At 47.4% G+C, this 24140-nt stretch overlaps 1 protein-coding gene across 26 annotated transcripts in view; it reads left to right on the top strand.

The window, feature by feature from the left end:
* Positions 1-24140, top strand: part of SPTAN1 (spectrin alpha, non-erythrocytic 1) — a 58145-nt gene that overhangs the window by 345 nt on the left and 33660 nt on the right. For 13 of the 26 annotated variants that reach the window (XM_060411763.1, XM_060411751.1, XM_060411759.1 and 10 more), the window contains exons 2-17: positions 2388-2521; positions 10310-10549; positions 11558-11683; positions 15385-15525; positions 15713-15859; positions 17174-17307; positions 17474-17618; positions 17701-17855; positions 18554-18689; positions 20056-20157; positions 21012-21149; positions 21644-21754; positions 22434-22511; positions 22620-22775; positions 22991-23195; positions 23703-23884. In XM_060411763.1, coding sequence (XP_060267746.1) covers positions 2489-2521; positions 10310-10549; positions 11558-11683; positions 15385-15525; positions 15713-15859; positions 17174-17307; positions 17474-17618; positions 17701-17855; positions 18554-18689; positions 20056-20157; positions 21012-21149; positions 21644-21754; positions 22434-22511; positions 22620-22775; positions 22991-23195; positions 23703-23884 — 2229 coding nt within the window. In that variant the 5' untranslated portion in view covers positions 2388-2488. The remainder of the gene's footprint in view (positions 1-2387; positions 2522-10309; positions 10550-11557; positions 11684-15384; positions 15526-15712; positions 15860-17173; positions 17308-17473; positions 17619-17700; positions 17856-18553; positions 18690-20055; positions 20158-21011; positions 21150-21643; positions 21755-22433; positions 22512-22619; positions 22776-22990; positions 23196-23702; positions 23885-24140) is intronic. The other 13 variants (XM_060411766.1, XM_060411765.1, XM_060411752.1 and 10 more) reach the window with 1 other exon arrangement.

Here is a 24140-nt window from a genome sequence, read left to right as displayed (position 1 = left end):
GCCGCTGGAATGTCATTGACTGGGAGGAGGGGGCGGCGAGGCCGCCGAGTCCCTCCCCCGCGCACCCTACCCCACCCCACCCCCGCCCCGCAAGCCTGACTGCGGCCCCGCCCGGCCCCATCCGGTAGTCGCAGGTGGGGCGGGGGCTGTGGCCCCGATCGTTTCGTTTCTCCCATCTTCCTCCCGTCAGAATGCTCCCCCCACCCCCACCGCCCCCAGTCCCTTCCCTTGGTTGGGAGCGACCTCAGCAGCTCCTTTTCCCAGCTCTCCGCCAGCAATGCCGACCCAGCCCTGGAAGGAGGAAAAGCTGGGAGTAAAGGGCTCTTTGACCTTAATTTCATCCTCTGTGGCGGTTCTTTGGCCTTCTGTGGACGCCGAAGGGTCCAGGACTGGCCATCTCCGTTTCTTTCCTGTAATAAACATATCTTTCTTCCCCAACTGGAATTTGCATGAGGATAGTAGGAAAATGTGGCGCTTGACTTTGTATGAGACCCAAATCAAATAACTTAAAAGCTTTAAGAGTTCTCCTCCCCCCGCCGCCCCCCCCCCGCCTCCTCGTGCCGACAGACCAAGTCTTTTGAGTCGAGGACATAATATTATTTGTATAAAATTCTGCAGCCTTGCCAGTGTTGAATGACAGAGCAGCCTTTTGTTTGAAACACATCCCTGCGAATTTGGTTTAGACGCTTCCCAAAGAAAATTGCTTTGAAAAGTCTCTTTGATGTACTGGGATAGAATGTATTTTAAACAAAGGGCTTGTTAAAGTTAAGGGTTGAATGTGTTTTAAATTAAAAGCTTAAATGGCTCAGAAAGCTGGGTTGAGATGGTGCAACACCTTGTCAAATCTCTTTTATATAATAGATCCTAAACTACGTAGGCTCTTTGTTCTGTCTTCCTCATGTTATTTTAGAAGAACTTAGAATGATGGCTGTCATGGAAGAAGAGAAGAGAGAGCATATGAAATATTTTCATAATGTGTTGAGAAATGGCGTCGTCATAGCAATTGGACTTAGCTAAAACAGAATGTATCAAAGATGGAAGGGTGGGGGTGTCTGCAGCCAGGAAACAGAAAATCTGAAGAACAGCAGTGGGAACACTCAGCTGTATGAAACCATGGAGCCAAGGTTCCAGCTCATCAGACTAGTCATGTATTTTCCCTTTTGTTTGCAGCTAATGTCAGCTTTTTGAAAGGTCAGGTTGAAGTCCAAGTTTTGGAAATGTGCTGCAGGAAAGACCTCTGCAGGAAATTAGCTATAAGCCTTTTTTAGTAACTGGGCCAATATTACTCCCAGGGACCTTCAAAGTGTGTTAGCTGTTATCCAGGGACCTAGCTGGAGAGCCGGTGGGTTCGCTCTCTACTGGGCAGATGTGAGGCATGCCTGCAGTGAACCATCAGCCGGGTAACATTCTCTGATATGGTTTTGGTCTTTGGCAGGGTGTTTATAGTAATCTAATAATTAGAGAAACCTGATACGTCACAGGCTCCGAATATGAGCTTGTCAAGCAATCTGATGAGCAAGTTTAGATGGGGAGGGCTGGTTTTTAAGTTTATCTTTTGGTTCCCTGGGCTAGAATTTCCTCTGCTCTTCCTTTACCTGCCTTCTTCCCTTTGTGGGGGCTACCGACTGCAGGTGCTGAGAAGTGGGTGTCAGGAATAGTCCACAGTCCTGGCATTGCTGAACCTGCGCTAAGGACAGTGGGCGTGAGGCCGGCCTTGTAATCTATCCTCCGTGGGCTATGCGAGGACTCTGCTAGTCATGCGCCGGGTCTGCTGCGGTCCATCAGCTGTGGTCAGAGTAGGTAGCAGAATGCAGCGTCCTGATGGCAAATGCTGACTCCAGGAATGCGGGGGAGGCATGCAGAGTGAGCACTTGGGGCCAGTGGACCCGAACAGCTGCACTTGTACCTCCCTTCCACTTGTACCTCTTTTGCATGTTCCTTTCAAAGGGGCTTTGAACAGGAAATAGTGTTCTGTGAAGGAGGTGTCCCAGTAAACTAGGCCCAGGTTAGATCTCTGTAGCTTGAGTTCTTTCTCGTTTCTGATGATTTCACAAAGTTACACTGTTTTGTGACTGAATGGAAAGGAATACAGAAATCACCTAGTACTGGCAATCCCAGCTCATTTATTGGGATGTGGGTTGGGCAGGAGGGCATGTCTAGTGTTAAAAAGGATATTCAGTAGTATTCAGGATTATTTGAAAAGGGGGGAGACTGAGACCCAGAAGAGGTTATGACTTGGCCAAGGCAGCACCTCTGCTAATACCAGGGAACCTTGGTTCTTTCTCACGTTTTAAGTCCCTAGTGGGATTTAGAAGCTCTGTAGAATGAAAAGGGCACTGGGAGAATATCTGAAATTTGATTTGTACCTGTATTCATGTATCTTTCAGGATCTGTGTTCTTCGTTTTGAAATCACTGTGTTCAGTTTGCCCTTAGAAGCTTGTTATCTTGCTCTCCCTGCTCCCTCTTTAGACACCACATTCTTCCATCATGCTGTCATCGTTTCGTAAACGCAGAGTCCAGGTATTTGAGCAGCATGCAGGAGATGTGTTACTTTTATGGTTTGGCCTGGCTTGCAGTGAAGACCATATGTCGCAAAGGTTGAATGATCCTAAGAGAGGGGGGGGGAAAATCCCTGCCTGCATGACCTTTCTGTTAAGCACATTGCATAGGGTATGGGCTTTTGTTTTTTTTCTCTGGTGTTACTTGAACAAAAGTCTTAGTAGATTTATTCTCAAATTTGCAAAGCTTTTTGTTTTTTTACCTTCCTCTTATTAAGGCATGAATATATTAATTTCTTACCACCCTACTGATGTTTGCATGTAGTGTTTGCTAATTTTTTTTAAATTTTAATTACAGTTACTTGGTTTTTAAGAACCAAGGGACTAAACACATTACCTTAGATATTTAGAAAGTATAATCTGAAAACATGTAAAAATAGTGTTTTTCAGTTTGACAAATATTGTAAACTTGGGTTTGTTCCCTGTTTCCACTGACTTTTTTTTTTTTTTTGCCACAATTCTTACAATGAAATGGAACTTGCATTATCGTGTTTAAAAAACTCACTATATATGTTTTTATACACATACAGTACTTGAGTGTTTGCTAAATTGGACCTTTTTCCAAAGGAAAAATGCTTAAAATTAGTGTCTTGATATCCCATAAGCAGAACTCTAAACTGTGCAAATTTCCTGTGATTATGGGTGATAAATCCAAGGCAAGCCCTTTTATAAATCAGACTGGATAATTAAGCAAGGTTTATAAAAATGGGCACATGATACCTTTTTCCTATTTTGAATCTCAGTAACAGTATTTTGCACTTAAATACCTCTCATCTGAATTTTACAGGTTATAAAAGGTAAGTAGCAGCGAGGTAGTGTTTGAGGCATTCAGGAGTAAGTTTTCTCAACCATGTTTCTGGATTTTGATGCAGTGCAGTATGAAAGAATCTTTTGCTGCTTTAAGCTTAATCCTTGCTCACCTCTGCAGAATCCTTCTAACAAGTTCAAATGAATTAACCAAGCTGAAGGCTGATGTGCAGATCTACAATCCTGATTGGAATGTGGTTTAAGCAAAAATATTCCTGGCTTTCCCATGATTGAAATTCTTAAATTATGTACTAGTTACCTCTCTGCTTACCCTCAGGCCTACCACTAAAATCTGTAGCTGAGCTGGTTTTGAGTCAGTTCACTTAATCTGAGAATCAATTAACATCAAATTTTATGGGTGCTGGCCCTAATTAATTTTTGGTGCTTTGTTCTGGGGGAGCCCTTCCATGTCCATGGATGCCGTTCTCCTGCTCTGGAAATGTGCTGGCTTTCTAAGCCAGGGAGAAAGGGCATTGTTGTTTCTGCACCTTTGGGGTCTGACTAAGCAACAAACACAAACCGATGGGTGCTTCCTCTGACCTTCTGCTCTGGGTGATGTTTATGAATTTTTCTGTAGAGCCAAATGATCTCATCCTGTTAGTCCCGAAAACCCCTTTGCCTGCACACACAAAACAGTGTATCTGGTGCCCTGCCCGGGGTCTGAATTCATTCTGCAGTGCTCAAACACCCTTGCCCTCACGGCAAGCTCAGCTGGCTAAGATGTTCAGTTCGCTAAGATGTCCGCAGTCCCCGCCCTGTTTCCAAATAGTGACTCCTCTGGCCTTGGACACAATTGTATTCTCTTCTGAGGTTCCATAGAGAAACTCTCCTGACTGGATTCTTCCACTCTGTGAAATCCGCGTGAAGGTGTCCTAAGCTGCTCTTTCACTGCAGGTGCCTGATGTGCAGGGTTCAAAGCGTTTGACCTTTGGTTTGAGAGTCTCTGCAGTCTTCTCCGTTGCTTAACAGTATCCTTCCCTCCCACTCCTTCTCCCCACTCTCCAGGGACAGACCCCTCCCTTCACATCGTGGTTTTGTAGCCTCTGTGGATTAGGGTAAGGCTTTACAGAATTCCCTAGGTACCAAAGAGTGCCTCAAATAGCTGTCTGTGGGTGATCATCAGGAAGACAAAGATAGGAATTAATGGCCAGCTTCTTTCGTAGGAATCATTTCCAGTTGATAATGTGTATTAAGTTGGTGTTGGTTATGAGGAATCCTTCTCATGCATGGCTTTGAATTGAACTAGAACTTTCTAGCCAAGATTCACATCTTTAGACACCCACTTTCTTCCCAGAGATCTAGCAATGTTGTACGAATGCTGACAAGTCCTTTTTATTTATTACAATAGAGGACATAGTTGTAATTCCCGTGTTATCCCTTGTGCTCAATTCACATTACTTGCTGAATGATGCAGCTAACACTCTTGCTGCATTGCAGCATTTAAAAATAGCCAGTCTTCTCTAATAATTAGTTGCCAAAATCTGAGCCTTTTTCCTTCAGTTACCTTAAATGGGAAGCTGTCCTTACACAGAGAATACATCCAGCCATTCACTTCCCCTCCTTCATTCTCCACAAACATAGACCTGATTGACAAAATCAGAGTCCTTCTGGTGCTTTGAGATAAGCAGTTGATCACTCTCCTGGAATTTGGCTCCTTTGCGGTTTTTAGGCAGTTAGTGGAGTCTGTAGATAGGTCTGTATGGTTGGAGATTGGCTTGTGTGTGTGTGTTTTAATGGCACATTTCCCAAAGTCTTCCTTTCTAGCTCTCAAAAGGTGTTAATCCCATTAAGGCTGGGAACAGCTCAGAGCTTTCTCTGTGGAGTCATCTTATCAGCTGCGAATTTCTGGCTGGGGGTGGAGTCCTTGCAGTGTGTGCAGCACCCTGGCGGAAAATTCCACCAACTCTCAGAGTTTTGGGCCAGAGGCCCTAGTGCCTTGGAGTGGCAATAGTTTGTTGTCGATACGAAATTTGTTCTGGTGTTGAGTATAGTCTGTGGAAATGGCCCTCTTAGGAGCCAGAGAAACTGGAACTTGTATAGGGACAGCTCCCTGTCAGGCGAAGGGATAGCAGGAGCCGCCGCGAGCCTGTCTTTGGGGTCTGGTGTGATTACAGCAGAGGCCGAGCGCGGCTGGCTTGCAGATGCCCGGCTGCCTAGAGACTTGGCAGAGCTCCCGCCTCCTGACGTCAGCTGATCTACTGCAGGAAAGAAAAGTCCATTATTGCCTGCCCAGAGCACTTGGTATAGAATTGACTTGTTCTACTTCACTGGGGTGACAAAGAGGGCCTTTTAGGTTGGTTAATTTCAGCAGGGCCTCGCTGGACTGTCTCCCTGGATTGGTAGGGTCAGATAGGCAGGTGGAACCCCCGCAGAGGGGCTTGCTCAGGGGGACCCTTTGCAGCATTATCATGGGCATTCTTTTATTCATCATAAGAGCTGCTTCCAAATGTGATCAGAGATTTCCACGACAGCTAAAGGAAGTGCAGTGAACCCTCTGATAAGGGGCGGCAGAACAAACTCCAGAGATTGGGACGTCTTGCAGACAGGCACCGCAGTGGAGCGAGCTGTTGTCGCGGGTATAGCTGACTGTACATGCCTTGGAAAGTTATAACCGAGCAAAGTAGACGCACAGTTTCCCGCTGTTTCTCCGTCTTAACTGTTTCCGGAGACATGAGAACAGAGCAAGTATATAAATTATTCTTAACCCTAATTGTTTACTAACTTCAAGAAGACTCAGCCTTGAGACTTTGCTGGCAGTCCAGTGGTTAAGATTTCACCTTCCAGTACAGGGGGTGCAGGTCAGGGAGCTAGGATCCCAGGTACCTCGTGGCCAAAAAAAAAAGCATAAACAAGCAATTTTGTAACAAATTCAGTAAAGACATTAAAACTGGTCCACATTAAAAAAAAAAAAAACTTTTAAAGGAAGGCTCAATCTCAAAAAAAGTAATTTTGATCTTTTTATAAAATAATGCATATATCCTCCTTCCTTTTTCCTCCCCTCAGGTGGGGATGGACAAGATAAGCAGTAGTAAAACGTGATCAGCTCCGATCACGTTAGAATCCCTGTTTCTAGCATGCTGTTTTGGGAACCAGAGCATCCTGGGTCACCCTAGCTCCACCACTTGCTTATTAGATGACCTTCTTTCTCCTGATCACTTAATAGTGAAGTGACAGCTGCCTCTTTATTTCCAAGTTCAGCGTGTAATTGACTTTCTAAATAGGTGCCAAGTTTTGTGGTCAGAGAGGAAGATAAGGTCTTTTTTAAAATAGTTCCTTAGGATCCCCAGTTCTTGTGGTTAGTCGCTCAGTCATGTCCAACTCTTTGTGAACCCGTGGGCTGCAGCCCGCTAGGCTCCTCTGTCCATGGGGATTCTCCAGACAAGAATGCTATAGTGGGTTGCCATGCCCTCCTCCAGGGGATCTTCCCAACCCAGGGATCGAACCCAGGTCTCCAGCACTGCAGGCGTATTCTTTACCATCTGAGCCACCAGGGAATTCCCTAGAGAACTTAACCAAAACACAAGGGGAAAACAGTAACCACATGGCAGAATGGGACGTGGTGATGCTCTAAGGGCGGGGGAGAGGGAGTGAGGGCGTCTGCTTCAGGACCACAGAGAGGATGAGGCACCTGCCTCAGGCTTGAAGGGGTTAATGCCATTCATGGTATTAACTGATCAGGTTGGGAATGGGGAGGAGAGAACATTTGAGAGGGAGCTTTCTGGTCAGGGCGTCTTCCCTGATGGCTCAGGTGGTAAAGCATCTGCCCGCAATGCGGGAGACCTGGGTTCAATCCCTGGGTTGGGAAGATCTCCTGGAGAAGGAAATGGCAACCCACTCCAGTACTCTTGCCTGGAGAATCCCACGGACGGAGGAGCCTGGTAGGCTACAGTCCATGGGGTCGCAAAGAGTCGGACACAACTGAGCGACTTCACTTCCACTTTCTGGTCAGGGAAGTGGACCCGCCCAGGGTTGATGAGGGAGTCTGATTCGAGATCTGCCTGGAGTGGAAAACACAGGTGAATGAGTGAAATGTTGAGGTTCTAGTAAGTGTGGCGGACAGGGTAGTGATTCTTATCAAGATCCTTGTCGGAAGTCAGCCTTCTTCCAAAGAAGCTGCTGATCTAGGGCTGCAGCGTGAGCGAGAACCACCCTGTTCTGAACAGATGTTTAGTTTGCCCAGACCACCCTCAGTTTTTGGTATGAAGGACTCTTGAAGCCTGTTTTCAGAATAGAAACTACTGTTTCAGGCATGGGCTATCTATTCATGATACAGAACTGTGCCTTTAAAAAATTTTTTTAATTAAACTTTATTTTGTATTGGGGTATAGCCAGTTAACAAATGTAGTGATAGTTTCAGGTGAACAGTGAAGGGACTCAGCCATACACGTGTCCATTCTCCCCCAAACCCCCCTCCCATCCAGGCTGCCACGTTACGTTGAGCAGAGTTCCCTTACCATACAGCAAGTCCTTGTTGGTCATCCATTTTAAGTATAGCACAGTGTACATGTCCATCCGAAACTCCTTAACTCTCCGTTTCCCCAGCCCCTCCCACCAGCAACCAGATGCTCAAAACTGTGCCTTCTTGAACCAGATTTCCTAAGGTCCCATCCTGCCAAGGTGAAGAGTGCAGCCATCCTGGGTGTGGGCCGCCCAAACTCAGTAATTGAGGTCTGGTCATTAGGTTGACACCCCGTGGTGTAGCTTCAGTCAGCACGTTCTAGCAGTCACAGAATCTAGCTGTTAAAACTTGGACAGTGTGGAAAATGAAACCCAGGTGGACTACTGAGCTCTCTCTTTACCTTCACCAGTGAACTTGGGGCTGCCGCTCCAGGAGCGGCATTTGTTCATGACCTCTGTCTGCTAGGAATCAGGACACAACACATATTGCGTTGCTCAGTCTTAATTACACCGTGGGAAGTATGTGCAAGTGCCGTGTAGATCTACAGAGAAGTGTGATTAAATCCGAGGAGGGAGGGAAGAAGCAAGTGCAGCTTCGTAAGGAGGCGAGATCCTGCAGTTGCTCATTTCAGCTCCTACCGACCTGAAGGGAGTTATCTGGACAGAGGAAAGACAGAACATTCTGGCAAAGGAAGCCTGAGCAACCAGCCTGGAGTCTTTAGAGAGGATAATGTGTTTGGGAGGAGGGTATTTCTCTGTGCCAAGAGGGAGGGCAGGGGCCGTGAGTGAGACCTACCAGTCAGGTGTGTTGGGCCAGGTTGGAAGGTCCAGCTAAAGTTTAAGATGGGTTCTTTCCTCTCTGAGACGGAGCCAGGAAAGGTTTCAAAACGTGGAAATGACATGACAAAGAATCTGTTTCTCTTCACAGTCAAATAAATAAATTGGACTTTGGTAGGAAAATAACAACAAAAATAACTGGCTGCTCTGTGGAGAGGAACTTGGAAGGAATGGTGAGTGATAGGGCTGAAGTGCCGTCGTATTCTTTTCCCTCAGAAGACAGGTCTCCTCACAAAAAGATAGTCCTCGGAGTTGGCTGGGTGCATGCCTGTGCTTTTCTCGAAACCTCTTGAAGCTGCTTTAATCTCTTAAGAGCTGGAAACTGCCCAGAGCTCAGCAGTGCTGTTTAGCTCCTAGCTGGTGAGGGCAGGGAGTAGAAGCACAGAGGGGCCTCGATACCTAATCCTTGACCCACTAATCCTTTCCTGTTGGCTGGGCGAGGCGAACAGGATCACGGGAAGAGCTCTCAAATGTTTCTCAGGTAGCACAATTTTTCTGCCTTGTGTAAATTATGTAAAAACAACTGGAGAGACCATAAAGCTTAACTGGTCTTTTTCTGTTTAACACCCAAGTCACAGACTCTTCTGTGTAGAATGTAAAGTTAGAAGGGTCTTGGGTCCATCTCACTATCACCTGGTGTTTTTCGTCATCCTGGGAAATTGGGCTCAAGGCGGAAGGCCGCTCAGGCGAGGTCACGTGTTACTGACAGGCGTTGCTCATTGTTGTTAGTCTCCACCTGTTTCCTACTGGGCGTCCTTCCTTGGTTAGAGGATAAAATGGCTTATTCCTGAGATGAGCAGTTACTGTTTTCTGCCACAAATAGGTCAGGTTTTCTTTTTGACATTAAAGTTTGGTGAAACTGGAAATCCGAGTTTAAAGTTGAGGTGGATTGAGTGCTGTGGGGAAGTACCACCTACTCAGTTGGCCTGAGTTTGTGGTTAACTGGAGCAGGTAAGAGTCAGGTAGGACAAATTTTTCATGTTACCTTTCTTGTTGTTTTTAATATGTACTGTGATTTTTAATTGTGTGCACTCAGAGGAAGTAAAGCCCATTCGTTGCCCAGGCTCTTGGCACCCCTAGGAAGACTTGTAGGATTGATTTTTTTGCGGTAACTGAGAAATCCACTACTTTAGGTAAATTCTCTTGCTTTGTGATCTTAAAGACTCAGTTACTTAATTTTTTTAAGGGGACTTATTGTTTTATTTTTTAACACTAAAAAAAGACTGTTACTTTATAATCATTTCCCTTTTCTTCACTGAGTAACAGGCTGAGATGGAGAAAGATGGAAAAGCTGAGTTAATAGTAAATGTTCTCTAATCTCCACACCATGAAATGCACAGGCCAGATGAGAGGACTGTTGAGTGAATTTCTCAGTAATTCTTTGAGCTCCGAAGTTGGTGTTCCCTTTGAATTCTCAAAGCTCTGTAGAACTGACAGCACAGATCATAGTTCTCTCCTTCACATCTCTCACCTGGTCTCTTTGCAGTGCTGGTGAGGTGTCCTCTGAGGTGCCCACCTGGGCAGCTGTTCTTTACGAAGCATGGGGTCTGGGCTTCACCCTTAAATCCTGAGACGTGACGGCCTGCAGTTCATTATCTGCTCAGGCCCTCAGAATTCTTTATTTCCTTCCAAGAGGCTAATTCCATTGAATCTCCATTCAGTCTATTTTGGTGTCTTGCACTTACCTCAGGGCTTGCTACCTTTTCAGAAAATGGACCCAAGCGGGGTCAAAGTGCTGGAGACAGCCGAGGACATCCAGGAGAGGCGGCAGCAGGTCCTGGACAGATACCACCGCTTCAAGGAGCTCTCGACCCTGAGGCGCCAGAAGCTTGAAGACTCCTACCGATTCCAGTTTTTCCAAAGAGATGCTGAGGAGCTGGAGAAATGGATTCAGGAGAAGCTTCAGATTGCCTCGGATGAGAATTACAAAGACCCAACCAACCTGCAGGTGCGTCTGAGATGGGAGCTCAAATGTCATTACTCAGAATTTGTACAAAGATAGGTACTGAGTTATGACCTTGAGAGACTGAGTGGCAGGGAGAATGTAGGCCAGACATCAGGAAGGACTGACTCACGATTCTGGAAAGCCCTTAGTGATTGTATCAGTGAGCATGAATGTGGGATCCTGCAGGTTCTAATTTCTCTTGTGGGGATGCTTTAAGCTGATGGTTCTCAGTCCACTGCTTGGCAACCATTGGTGATCCTTCAGTTTTTTTTTAGGAAAAATCTGGGTTGATCTCTTGGAGTATGTGTTTTTGAGACAGGTATGCTAACTCACAGTGTTGTTGCTGGTGAAAATTTATAAAGCTATTTTTTAAAAAAAGACAAAGCCTTTCTTCTCGTTGATTTTGGTGAGAGACTCTTTTTTAGTAAGTGGCGCAGTGGTTGTGCCTGTGGTTCTTTTGTTATGCCAGAGTCATCTGAGAAGAGAAAATGATGAACACTGGTGAAGGGGCAGGCCCTGCCCAGCTCTGCATGTGATTAAACAGAGGTACTGAGAAATGGAATGTAGTGAATCAAGTCAGTCAAAGAGTATGGCTTCTAAAACAAGCTAAAAAAAAAAAAAAAGTGTCATGTAATGAATGAATGTGAGTGGGTTAGTCAAGGATAAACACTACATGCCAAGAAAAAGCTCTCAGTATGGTTCTGTACTTCTGAGAGGGATTGGATGTCGTAAAGGCTAGTTTCCTGATAGAGAAGCAAATGAGGATATTCTGTAGCATCTTGCTGTCTGCCAAGTTGCGGTCCTCAGTGCCAGGCTTCAGGGGGCAGGTGTAGATGCAGGCGGAGCTTTTGAGTCATTGAGGTGGCAGGGGGATGGGTGGGTTGCTGAGTGAGGGTCCGTCGTGAGAGGAAGTGGGATGCAGGAGGGGGGGAACAATCGGGGGTGTGGGGGCTGGGGAGCAGAAGGGTGTGCTGAAGGGCAGGTATGGCTCACTTCACGATCCACTGGCAGGGCAAGCTGCAGAAGCATCAAGCCTTCGAAGCCGAGGTGCAGGCCAACTCGGGTGCCATCGTGAAGCTTGATGAGACCGGTAACCTGATGATCTCAGAAGGGCACTTCGCGTCCGAAACCATCCGGGTGAGTTGGGGCCCTGCTGGCATGATGGCCTGCCTCTCTCTGGCTGGTGGATGGGTGTGGGTTAATGCTTACCCGTGTGTTTGGGTTCCTGAGGAGATAGATTTTCCTAGTTTATTAAAGGAATTTGTGAAGTACCCTAATGGAGCTCCCCGTAGCCTGCCTTTGTAATACAGAGACTCAGTGTGCCTGTAAACAAGCATGCACGTACTCGGTGAGGAAGTTAATGTTCTCCTTATAGAGCAAACAAGGATGCAGTTAGACTGTGAAGAGTGATGACTGGATAGAAGAACATATTGGTGAATTTAGGGATTAGGACACAAAGATGAGTAGGACCAGTCACAGACACCACCAGGTTCTGTGTCAGGAAGCTCGCTCTCTGGATCGTGCTGCCTTGCCCCAGGAGGGTTTGCTGAGGGCTGGTCGGCAAGCCCGTTAAAGGTCTGGCTGTGAGGAGCGACCTCACGGTGTGCTACTTGTTGGTCGGTCACCCTGGCTGTGTAACTGACTATGAAGCAGGTGTCCTCAGACTCTCTGTCTGACTTGTTTGGGTGCCATTCTTTGGGTTTGGGGCCATGATTGGTTTTTCTCTGTTTGTTTTGACCTTTCCAGTGCCAAGGTATTAAGGGAAGACAAGGCTCTTTAGGGCGAGGTATGCAGACTTCGTTTCTCGTGACTGGATGCTCTCTTCTGTCTTTGATTTCTTTCTTATCTACGTGTTTTGTTCTTTATTATCCAAAGTCTCTTTCCATTGAGGGACCAGCCTTTTCAGTCCTTGATGTGTCGAGGCAGTGCCAAAGACTGAGATGGAAGCTACATTCTTCAGCCCCAGCTAGAAATGTTCCTTCCTCCGCAGTTCCCTGTGTGAGATCCATGGTGGAACATCCACAGGGACGTCATTCCCTTAGGATCTCGTCTAGTGGTTTTTAGCAGTAAATACTTGTTGTGTCTCTTGCGCTCATATACTCTGCAGTCTCGTATTGAAGACTTGCAGTTAGCCTCATATTGTTAAACTGTTAACTAGGAATGATTGTAAATGGGAAGTAAAAGTAAATTCTAAATGCCATATGATCAATCATTTAATTACTACATTCAATCCATTTGGGCAGTGTAATACATGTCTGTGCAACTAAATACAAAGATAGGACTTCCCTAGTGGTCCAGTGGTCAAGACTGCTCTTCCACTTCAGGGGGCCACGGGTTCAATCCTTGGTTGGGGAACTAAGGTCCTGCATGCCACATGGCACAGCCAAAAATATTAGAGATATATCTGCCTATTTTCCCCACTCTGTGTATAGTCTTACCGTAAATTAAATCAGCCAGAGTGAATGGGGCTGCTCTGGGCTAGTTTAACCAGGTTACAGACAGGGAACATGAGTTACAGATCACGTGTTTGGCTTCAGTAATCAGTCCGGGGGCAGGAGACCCAGAGCTCCCTTCAGTCCCCTCTTCTCTCTTAAGACATCTTACTAAAGCAGCATTAGAAAGCACTAGCTACTCTTTGTTGAGAAGCTGTGAGCAGCCATTTAGATGCAAACACGTCACCAGGACTTTTATATCCGTTATCTCTAATCTTCATGGGAAGCTTGCAAGGGAACCGTAGCCTAGAAGGGTAGGAACAGAGGCTTAGAAGTTTGAGTGACTTGCCCAGATTCCCACAGCCAGTAGGTGACAGAGCCAGTGTTTCAATCTACTCCTTTCTCCAGTCACAATCACTCTCTTTGTTTTCCCAGCCCATGTTTCACTCCTGACTGCCCCCTCAGAGCTGCTCCTGCTTGCTCAGGCCTCTGTTGAGAAACCCACCTGAGTCAGCCAGGAATTCCGCTCCACCCCGCCAGCTGTCCGCATGTTTCCCCAGTGCACCTGCCGCCCTGCCCGCTCACGCTCTCATGCGCCAGTAAGCTTCTGAAACTGGCCTCTGACAGACCTGTTGCATTGAAACGATGAGACGCACGGCAGTGGGGAAGCTGCTCAGTCCTGAAACAGGCCTGGCCCCGGTTCTCCCTGGAGGGTGTGGCAGCGAGAGATGTGAGGGACTGACAGCTGACTTGTAGAGAAGGATTTTTGGAGCCTTCTGTGACCCCATTTTGAGTGAAGTGAGTGTTTCCTGGGTGGTCCAGTGATTAAGACTCCACGCTTCCACTACTGAGGGCACAGGTTCAGTTCCTGGTTGGGGAACTAAGATCCCACATGCCATGCAGTGAGGCCAAAAGTTAATGAAGAAATTTTGTTTTTCCCCTGAGTAAAAGGTTCTCATAGAATCCTGATGTTCATGCTCCCAGATCCCAGGGTCATCCCACTTGGTAATTGGTCTGGCCCGCTAACTCAGCAGCCTAGTTTTGGCAGTCAGTGTTAACCTAGAGGAAGGTGGGTGGTGTGTGGTGTGTGAAGGACTCTGTCCTGGATAACCTGTCTGTCACTGGTTTAGACTTTCACACCATACCGGACGGCATGGCGCCCCATAGTGACCGCCACGCACGTTGGCTCCCACATCCGAGTAGGTGGATATGGACTTGCTGTTGGTTGTCTTTCCCCTGCTTGTCTGGGAATGCCCGTCACTTCCTTCGCATTGGTGGACTCCGGTTTAACCATCGGCGATGAAAGTGACTGTCGTGGTGGAAGTTGAATTGTGCGAGCATTTATTTTCCTCCCACTGTTTTCTCCTTTCAAATGAACCACCCGAACTCGTTTCTAAGAGAATCCACCCACGCTGACTCGCCTGCGGCTTTCACTCTTTCAGTTTTTGGGGAGTGGCGTCTTGACGATGGGTGGACCCCAGGCTTCTCTCCTGGTGGAGGGTGTGTGTGTGTGTCATTTGTTTCTGTCTGTGTGACCCAGAAACTCCCAGTATCTTGGGTAGGCATAATCAACACCCTGAAATTGGATTAGAATGCCAGAACACATCACCTAAGCATGAACTGATGATAATTGCCCCAGTTCCCGACAAGTCCTTACTAGGGCTGTGCTATGAGAACCCAAGATGCTGGGAAGGGACTGTTTGGACCTGTGGCTGCCACCTGGGTGTAGCTTGCTGTCAGCCTTTCTTGGGATGAACTGTGTACCACGCGCTGTAGCTTCTCATAGAAGCACCAAAACAACTTAGGCCATGAATCCTCTTTGAATGTTGACTGTGTTTCAGGATGCCATCTTTTTTCCTTTGTACTAAGGTTTTCCTCTTCACTTACGCCTTGTAATTATTTCTTTACATGTATGATGCCTCCAGGACCTCTTGTTCTTTCCATTTCACCTCTGTGAATTCAGGACACACCCTTCAGTGATTCTTGCTGCTGTTCCTCGATGACGCCTCATCTTTCCCTCCCAAATCTTCTGACCTAGAAATCCCACCTTCATAGCTTAACAATTAATAAGAACTAAAAAGATTACCTAAAGACTTACCAATAATATATCAATAATAATTGGTAATTATAAGATAATAGTAAGTTATTTGGAGTAAACTAGAATACATATACTTACAAAAGGTCAGTTGTTTGGTAGGTCAACTTTAAGACCTACCAAAACACTGTGAAGTGTACGTGTTTACATCTTCTTATTTCAATTTACCATTTCCCTTCAGTGTAGGCATTATCTTGAAAAAGACTGGTTCAGAGCTCTGGGAGGTGTCTAGCTGTTTGGAGCCCCGTGGAGGAGCCAGGTCCCCCAGACGTGGCTCTCATGTGGGGGTTGTTGGGCTCTTTAACCTCCAGACTCGTCTGATGGAGCTGCACCGCCAGTGGGAATTGCTTCTGGAGAAGATGCGGGAGAAAGGCATCAAGCTGCTGCAGGCCCAGAAGCTGGTGCAGTACCTGCGGGAGTGTGAGGACGTGATGGACTGGATCAATGACAAGGTATGTTAGAGCAGGAGGGAGATGCCGTGACCCTGACCTCCTAACTAGGAGAGAGCACACAGTAAACTAACTGCACGTCCCCTGAAGTGGCTGCGGCCCCTCCGGCGTCCATTTTGTGATGGGTTTTGGGAGCCACTGTGCCCGACTGTGTCTTGGTGACTCTGGCTCTGCTGTGGTCCCCAAACAGGAAGCCATTGTGACATCTGAGGAGCTGGGCCAGGACCTGGAGCACGTGGAGGTGTTACAGAAGAAATTCGAAGAGTTTCAGACAGACATGGCTGCCCACGAAGAGAGAGTCAATGAAGTGAACCAGTTTGCTGCCAAGCTCATTCAGGTAAATGGGGAAGTGCTGTGTGTTCTCATAGCAGCGTTATGGTAACTGCCTTTACGTTAACATTAATGTGATACAACTTCATTAATTTTTCCAGAAGGAAAATCTTGATTAGGTGCCTGATTTCTGGGTGAGCAGGTTTTGATAAAGCATGTCTGAGTCCTGTGTAGATCTCAGTAAGGCAGCAGTATTGCTCCCTCCTACATTAGAAAACACTTTTCAACTTGTGACTGTGGGCAGGAAGGGCGGAGTTCATTTGATCTCTTCCTCCGCCCATTTTCAGGTAGGGCTTGGTGAAGCTTTTATGGACTGTTGAAGTTGGGCGTCAGGGTTTCTCAGACGGGTGTGGTGGCGAAAGTTGCAGAGGGTTGGCAGGAGTCCACCGCCACCTCAGTGCTCTTCTTGAGTCGGAGCTTCCCTGGACTCCTGCGAGGGGGGAGCCCTGTAATGAAACAAGGCTCTCCCCTGGGAGCTCTGCAGCCAGAGGGGAGTGGGACTGCCTATCGCTGCTGCTTTACCATTGCCCGCCCTGCAGGGCTCCGGAGGTGTGCAGTACAGTGACCGCAGGAGGTTTTGCTTTAGGGAACACTTGATTTGGGGGCGGCGGGGGTGCAAACTTTAAACCTGTAGATCCTTCAGGACTGGCATTTGTTTCCTCTTGGCTCAGTGATGAAAGGAGAACCAGCATTCCTAAGACATAACCTTGCCTTCCACATGACAGGATCATGGGATCCTCAGGATCCTGTGCCATCACCAGGTCGTGCCAAGGAGAGCAGGCGAGCCAAACCCCAGATCCCACAGCGGGTCCCACCGCCTAGGAGTGCTTTGCCTTATCACTTGACTTGTTATTTAAACAAGACAAAAGGTGGTTAGTGAGCAAGGAGACTTTGAAAGGAGTGTCTCCAGTGTGAAGTCAGGAACAGATCTGAAAGCCATGTTTCTGGGCAGGCGTGCTTCTCGGTAGCCTCATGATGCCGGACACCCTGAACTTGGAGCAGACGGGCGAGCAGTCGTTCATGAGGTGCCCACACAGTTGCCACTGCAGGGTGTCAGTGCACGGGATGTTACAGATGTCCAGAACTGCTCTGGAGAAGCACCACGTGGCTTCTGGGCCCAGACAAGGGCTGTCCCCTTTTTATAGAACAAGAAATGAAGCTCCTGTGGAAGGAGCTTCCCTCCATTCCATACAAAAAGCCAGCGATTCTTCAGAACAGTCAGCTTTGCTGAGGCAGACGTTGTCAGGGAGCCAAGGCCAGGTGAGCAGTGACGGGGCCACAGGTGCGGGTCTGAGTGTCGTGTCTGCCCTTCCTGACCCAGGAGCAGCACCCTGAGGAGGAGCTGATCAAGACAAAGGAGGACGAGGTGAATGCAGCCTGGCAGCGGCTGAAGGGCCTGGCCCTCCAGCGGCAGGGGAAGCTGTTCGGGGCAGCTGAGGTCCAACGCTTTAACAGGTACCAAGCCGAGGGGGCTTGCGGGAATGGGATCTCCCGGCGGGGTGTGGTGAAGCCTACGGGGAGTTGAAGAACATGTGGGGCTAACTGGGTCTCGGCCCTGTGTGTCATCCTGGTCCTGGATGGATGACGTAGCTACAGACAAACGGGTGCCTCTGTGTTGTAGGGATGTGGACGAGACCATTAGCTGGATTAAGGAGAAGGAACAGTTAATGGCCTCTGATGACTTTGGCCGGGACCTGGCCAGTGTCCAGGCTCTACTGCGGAAACACGAGGGTTTGGAGAGAGATCTTGCTGCCTTGGAGGACAAGGTGGGTTTGAAAGGCAGCTGATTCTGTGAGTAAGTTACTCGCCAGGGTCGGGAGAGCAGCACTGATGAGCGTGTCTCTCCAGGTCAAAGCCCTGTGTGCCGAGGCTGACCGCCTGCAGCAGTCCCACCCTCTGAGTGCCACCCAGATCCAAGTGAAGCGAGAGGAGCTGATCACCAACTGGGAGCAGATCCGCACCCTGGCCGCGGAGAGACACGCACGTCTCAACGATTCCTACAGGTAGAAGTGCTCCTCCAGGGCTGCACAGCCTGGACCGTGAAGCTTTTGTTTTAGAGTTGAGGTCAGAATTGATGGTTAGTTCTCGGTAGCAAGGAGAACGTGTTACAGCGTTGGTATAGCTTCATAGCTTTCCTCTAGTAAGAAGATGCAGCAGAACTTTTCTTATTGTATTTGTTATATGTTTCCTTGTTGTATATTAATGTATTTCTATATTATATTTAGAGACTTGACAACTTTGTAGTGTTTGTATATACACGCACAGTATTGATAACTTTATAAATGTCTTTTTTCCAGCCTATGTCACTTTGTTAGAACCAATATAAATGGAAATACCTGTTAGCAATAAGTATTTAGCAATCTGAGCATCATGTAAAATATTCTGTTAAAATTGAGTAAATCAGGAATTGAAAGGGAAATAATATTTCTTACTAGTAACTAGGAGTTGAATTTGGGAATGACAAGGAAGTTGAACATAAGAGACAAGCTCAAGGAATTATAGTGATGGACAGAGCCTAAATTTTGAAGGATTGATTTCAGTTGTCTCGCTAGTCTAGATTGGAAGAGTCCTCCCTTTCCCAAGGCTAGAGTTTGTATGGCTCGTTAGACTCTTGAGGACATAGAATTTGGAGGTCTGGGGCGACATCTTCCACCCAGGGCCTCCCCTAGAGACCTCTGCTTATGGACTTTTGGTTTCCCAGGCTTCAGCGCTTCCTTGCTGACTTCCGAGACCTCACCAGCTGGGTCACTGAGATGAAAGCCCTCATCAATGCAGATGAACTTGCCAATGATGTGGCCGGGGCCGAAGCCCTGCTGGATAGGCATCAGGAGCACAAGGTAGGGTTTCCAGGATCTTCCAGAAGTAAAGCTGTGAGCTAATAGTGCGTGGCTGTAGCTCTGTCACTTCCAGCCTGGAGTGGCTGAAACCTTGCTCACAGGTGGCTCTCACCATGGGGATGGGGCTGGTTTTGCCTTTGGAGTCTTGCTTTTTCTTCTTCTAATAGATGGTTACTCTCTTGATATGAAACTCATTTAACCGTGATTCATAAAAGCGAAGGGCCAAGTTCTAACAGGGTGGAGATGCTGCTGCTTTGTATATGTATCCTGTGCCATCTTGGAAAATCTTTATAAGCTAAACTTCATGGTTGATTTGGGTAAATCTAAACTCTTTCTCCAAAGTATGTCCATGGGAAATTAGTTTTATGAGATCTTAACAGGCTTTATACCTTAAGAAAAGGGTTTTCTGTGGCTAAGTAATTCTGGAAAACACTGTTAAGGTTTAAAAAATCATTGCTATAAATCTTCTGAGGTGCTAGAAATAAAAAATCAATATACAAAAGTCATACAGCCCCCTGTGGACTAGCAACAGTTAAAAGCGTAATTTTTAAAAATACTAATTTGTCACGTGAGAAAATATAAAGTACTTGGGAAACTAACAAAAGTTGTTTAAGATATCTGTGGAGAAAGCTGTACAGTTTTGAGGAAAGGGGAGAAACAGAATAAAGGGATGGGCATGGATGGAATGATTGCTTGTAAAGGTGCAAATTCTCCCCAAGATGTATACATTCAATGCAGTTCCAGGCAGAAGCCCAGAGGCCTTTGTTTCTGATATGAAACATGCTGATTTTAAAATAAAATTGGAAGGGATTTCCCTGGTGGTCCAGTGGCTAAGATTTCGCACTCCCAATGCAGGGGGCCCATATTCAGTCCTTGGTCAGGGAACTAGATCCTACATGCCACAGCTAAGAGTACACATACCACAACCAAGAACTGGTAGAGCCACATAAATAAATAAATGTGAAAGTAATTTAATTTGGAAGAAAAACAATTAAAACCAGCTGAGACAATTATGAAGAACAGGGAAGGGACTCTTCCTACCAGGTATTATAAAATCATAAGTTTATCTGGCACAGAGACCTGAAATAGACCAGTGGAACAGATGATGGAGAGCTCGGGCCCTGTAGATACGTGGACACTTGGTGGTTTGACAGATGGCATGAAAAGCCAGTAGGAAGCGGACTTCTTAGTAAGCGATGCTCTCTGGTTTGGTTCCCTGGGCTGATACTAGCAAACCTGGCATATCTTTGCTTTGTTCCTCATTCTAGTTGTGATATTCCTGATTTGAATGGTTATACAAAATTCAACAATTTACTCTTTGTTACAAAGTGCTGGAGATAAATTGTCCTTTTTTTCCTCCCATTAGGGTGAAATTGACGCTCATGAAGATAGCTTTAAATCTGCAGATGAGTCTGGACAGGCCCTGCTTGCAGCTGGTCACTATGCCTCAGATGAAGTGAGGGAGAAGGTATGAGAGGAGAAAGGGTCTTTTAATAAAAGTCTCTGGAAGCTGTTATCTGTCCTTAAATAGCCAGATGTTGCGTTCACCATAGTGTCAGGGAAAACTTAACGCGGGAGATTCCGCCTGGAAGTTAGGAAGCAGCAAACACTTGCAGAGATTTAAGAAGGAAATGCACGGCGATTGAGTAGAGAAAGCTCCAGGATGTGGGCCACATGCAGCACATTTCCTACTGAATGGGGACTTTGCAGATTAGTAGCTGGAGCTGAGAGCAAACATTCTTACTAAATTATGTATATGTGTATATAATTCCAAAGTTTCAAAGTATCTTTGTAAAGGTGCCTGAGGCACATTAGATAATGATTTTTATGTTTTTAATACTATATAGACCAGGAAGAGATATTTTAAAGACACACTTTATTGTCGTTAACTTTACAGCCTTCAAATTAAGTCTTAGGCATTGATGGATCTAATGAGTGTGTTCTGAGGAGAACCCACTCAGTTGATATCTCTTATCTAAGAGTCCCTGCTCCTCCTATGCTGCCTCACTTTTACATACTTGCCCTTTTTCTTCCACCAGAGGTTTACTTGTCGTGTCTACCTAACATTATATGTGATTATATGGCAATAAATTATTAATAATTCTAGGTTCATTCAAACAGGGCCAACTCTTAGGTTTAGCAGGACCATGCAAACCCTCAGGATCTCTGATTTGTGTGTGTGACTTGGCTGACACGTGAGTGAATGCTGTCCTTCCTGTGCAAGTCAGAACCAAGGCCTGAAGGTTAGCAGAGGATTAGAAATGCTGGGAGCCTCCGTATCTGACGTCCCCTCCCCTCTCCTCCTCTCAACCACCGCCCTAGCTGACCATCCTGTCCGAGGAGCGGGCCGCGCTACTAGAGCTCTGGGAGCTGCGACGGCAGCAATATGAGCAGTGCATGGACCTGCAGCTCTTCTACCGCGACACGGAGCAGGTGGACAACTGGATGAGCAAACAGGAGGTGAGTGGCGTGGGGAGCCGGCCACCTGTGCCGTGCTGTTCAGCTGGCCCGTTTTGTGCGGGTTCAATTCTGCGTCACACAGAGGGAAGAGTTGCCGGCTTCCATGGGCCCTGCCAGCACCATTCCTGTTGCTGAAACTGAAGGGCCCTCGAGAAAGGATCTGGTTTTTCAGAGGACTGTGATGGTGTAAAGTTTTTTGTTAGATTTTCTTTTCCCGTAGAACTTTGCATTTTGCGTAATCTAAATCTACTAGAGGCGACGAAAGCTATTGGAGCGAAGTTCAATAGAGGATGGAACGAGAGTTTCATGCTCTTGCTGGATTTTTTTAAGCGAATCTGGAAGGACCTCTGGCTGCCAGGGGAGACCTGAGAGTTTCATGGCCATAGTCTTTCTTGCCCTCCTTTCTGTATTTTGGCCTCAGCAGCCTTTGCTTTCCAGCCCTGCGAGGTGAAGGGCGTTGGACATTATGTCAACACTGTGTTTCCTCCTGTAAGGCGTTCCTGTTGAACGAAGACCTGGGTGATTCCTTGGATAGTGTGGAAGCGCTTCTCAAGAAGCACGAAGACTTTGAGAAGTCCCTCAGCGCCCAGGAGGAGAAGATCACAGTAAGACACCTTCCGGCGTCCGTGCCGTCACATGATCCTTAGCGTCAGTGGAGGTCTCTTCTTGTTCTGAGAGGCTTCTGAGCAGAGTCAGAGAAGTCTCTGGGTGCTTACACCCTCGCGAGGGTGATCAACCACCTTGCTGGAGACACAGCACAGCTTCTAGAATGAAATTGTTCTCTTGATGTAAACCTCCAGGTTGAGATTTCCTCCCTGTTAAAGTAGTTAAAAACTAAGGTTAAAAAAAAAAACTAAGATAAGAGGTTTTTTCCCCATTGAGCACTGATCTTGGAAGTAGGAATTGAGGAGTTACAGTGGTTACAACGCTTAGCTTCCACTCACGTGGTATGGATTCGATTCCTGTCAGGGAGCTAAGATCCTGCACGCTATGTAGTTTGGCTGAATAAAAGAATTAGGAATTGAAACGCTGTTAATGTGTGTCTGACCCTGTCAGATCCTGCCCTGACATTAACTGCAGCCAGTGTCTGCAGTCCTGAGTGAAGCTAGCATTATACTGAGCCATCTGACTGAGGACGTCAAGTAAAAACTCAGAAGTTAATGGATAAAAGTTGTCGTAGCAAACCTCAGAGTGAAGTCCTTGACGGGGTCTAGAGCATTTTGTGCTGTGTTCTGCACTCCCCTCTAGGGGCCGAGCTGTGATGAGCCCTCTTCTTCCTCCTAGGCCTTAGATGAGTTTGCCACCAAGCTGATTCAGAACAACCACTACGCGATGGAAGATGTGGCCACCCGGCGAGACGCAGTGAGTGCGCAACTTCCTCACTAGCCTCCTTTCCATCCATGGGTGTCCCTCCCAAGGCAGGTCAGTTAGGGGTGAGAGTGGAGACTCACAGGGGCCCTTGCCTTCCAGCTGCTGAGCCGCCGCAACGCCCTCCATGAGAGAGCCATGTACCGCCGTGCCCAGCTTGCAGATTCCTTCCACTTGCAGCAGTTTTTCCGTGACTCTGATGAGCTCAAGAGTTGGGTCAACGAGAAGATGAAAACAGCCACAGATGAAGCTTATAAAGTAAGATCCTGTTGGCAGTGTCATGTAGCCATTGGTCTGTAAGCCAGACACCACCCTTACAGATAGATGTAGTTAAAGAAAGAGATTGGAAATTTCAAAAACACGCTACTGAATGTAAACTGGCGGTTTCATATGTCCCCTGTGAAGATATGTGTGAGTGCAGTGCAGCGTAACTTGTTGTCCAGTGGTTCGAGAGAGAACCTCTTTCTTGGCAGGACCCATCCAACCTACAAGGGAAAGTGCAGAAGCACCAGGCCTTTGAGGCCGAGCTCTCAGCAAACCAGAGCCGCATCGACGCCTTGGAGAAAGCTGGGCAGAAGCTGATCGACGTTGACCACTATGCCAAGGATGAGGTGGCGACTCGGATGAATGAAGTTATCAGTCTGTGGAAGAAGCTGCTGGAGGCCACGGAGCTGAAAGGTGAGGGGAGGCATGCACGGGGTTGTGGTAGGAGGTTTAGAGAGTTAAATGCTCATCCCTGGTTCCCTGGTTTAGGTACTTGGGCTATCTAGGTGAGCTGCTCCAGGTGACTGGGCACTGGGGCTCACTTCCTGAGGGAGTCAGCTGTGTGGGTGCCTAATGATGTGCAGGGTTGGCGGATGTGACTGTTTACTGGCTGGTCGGGGAGCCTGAGAGAGGAGGGGCTGATTTGGTCAGTGGCCCTGGTTGGCTGGGGCCTCGTCACTAGAACAGGTCAGCTGTGAGCCGAGGGCACCTAACCATTCATCAGCACTTAACCCATGGGGCTCATTCTAGTTCCGCATCTGGAAGGCAGAGCCGAGCTTGCAGTTTTCCTTCACATTGTGATAGACGTGAAGGCGTCACTGAAACCCTGCCCTGTTGTGATCCTTCGAGAGGTGCTGCTGTGTACGGGCAGCACTGGCAGAAGGGTGATACTCACAGACTCAACCTTGCCTCCTTGACCAGGCATAAAGCTCCGTGAGGCTAACCAGCAGCAGCAGTTTAACCGCAATGTTGAGGACATCGAGCTGTGGCTGTACGAAGTGGAAGGTCATCTGGCCTCGGATGACTACGGCAAAGACCTCACCAACGTCCAGAACCTCCAGAAAAAGCATGCCCTGCTGGAGGCTGACGTGGCCGCTCACCAGGTGCAGGCCCTGGACGCGGATGTGGGGCTGTGGGCACGGGAGCGAGAGAGGCTGATCAGCCAAGGCCAACCGGTTCGGGGGTGGGGGATGAAGTGTGTCGATGCCCTAGAGAATCGTGGCTGCACCACTTGGCTTCTGTTCAGGTTGGTCTGCTTGCCCTTGGAGCTTCCTGGGAGCCCAAAATGGGGAAAGGGCGGCTGGAAGCGCACTCCAGAGCGTGGGGAAATGACGATGTGCATTTTCTTGGTGTGAGAGT

The sequence above is a fragment of the Ovis aries genome, chromosome 3 (genome assembly GCF_016772045.2).
Source record: "Ovis aries strain OAR_USU_Benz2616 breed Rambouillet chromosome 3, ARS-UI_Ramb_v3.0, whole genome shotgun sequence".
Classification (NCBI taxonomy): Eukaryota; Metazoa; Chordata; class Mammalia; order Artiodactyla; family Bovidae; genus Ovis; species Ovis aries.
Note: the sequence above shows the minus strand (reverse complement) of the source record. Positions and strands in the feature narration are given on the sequence as shown.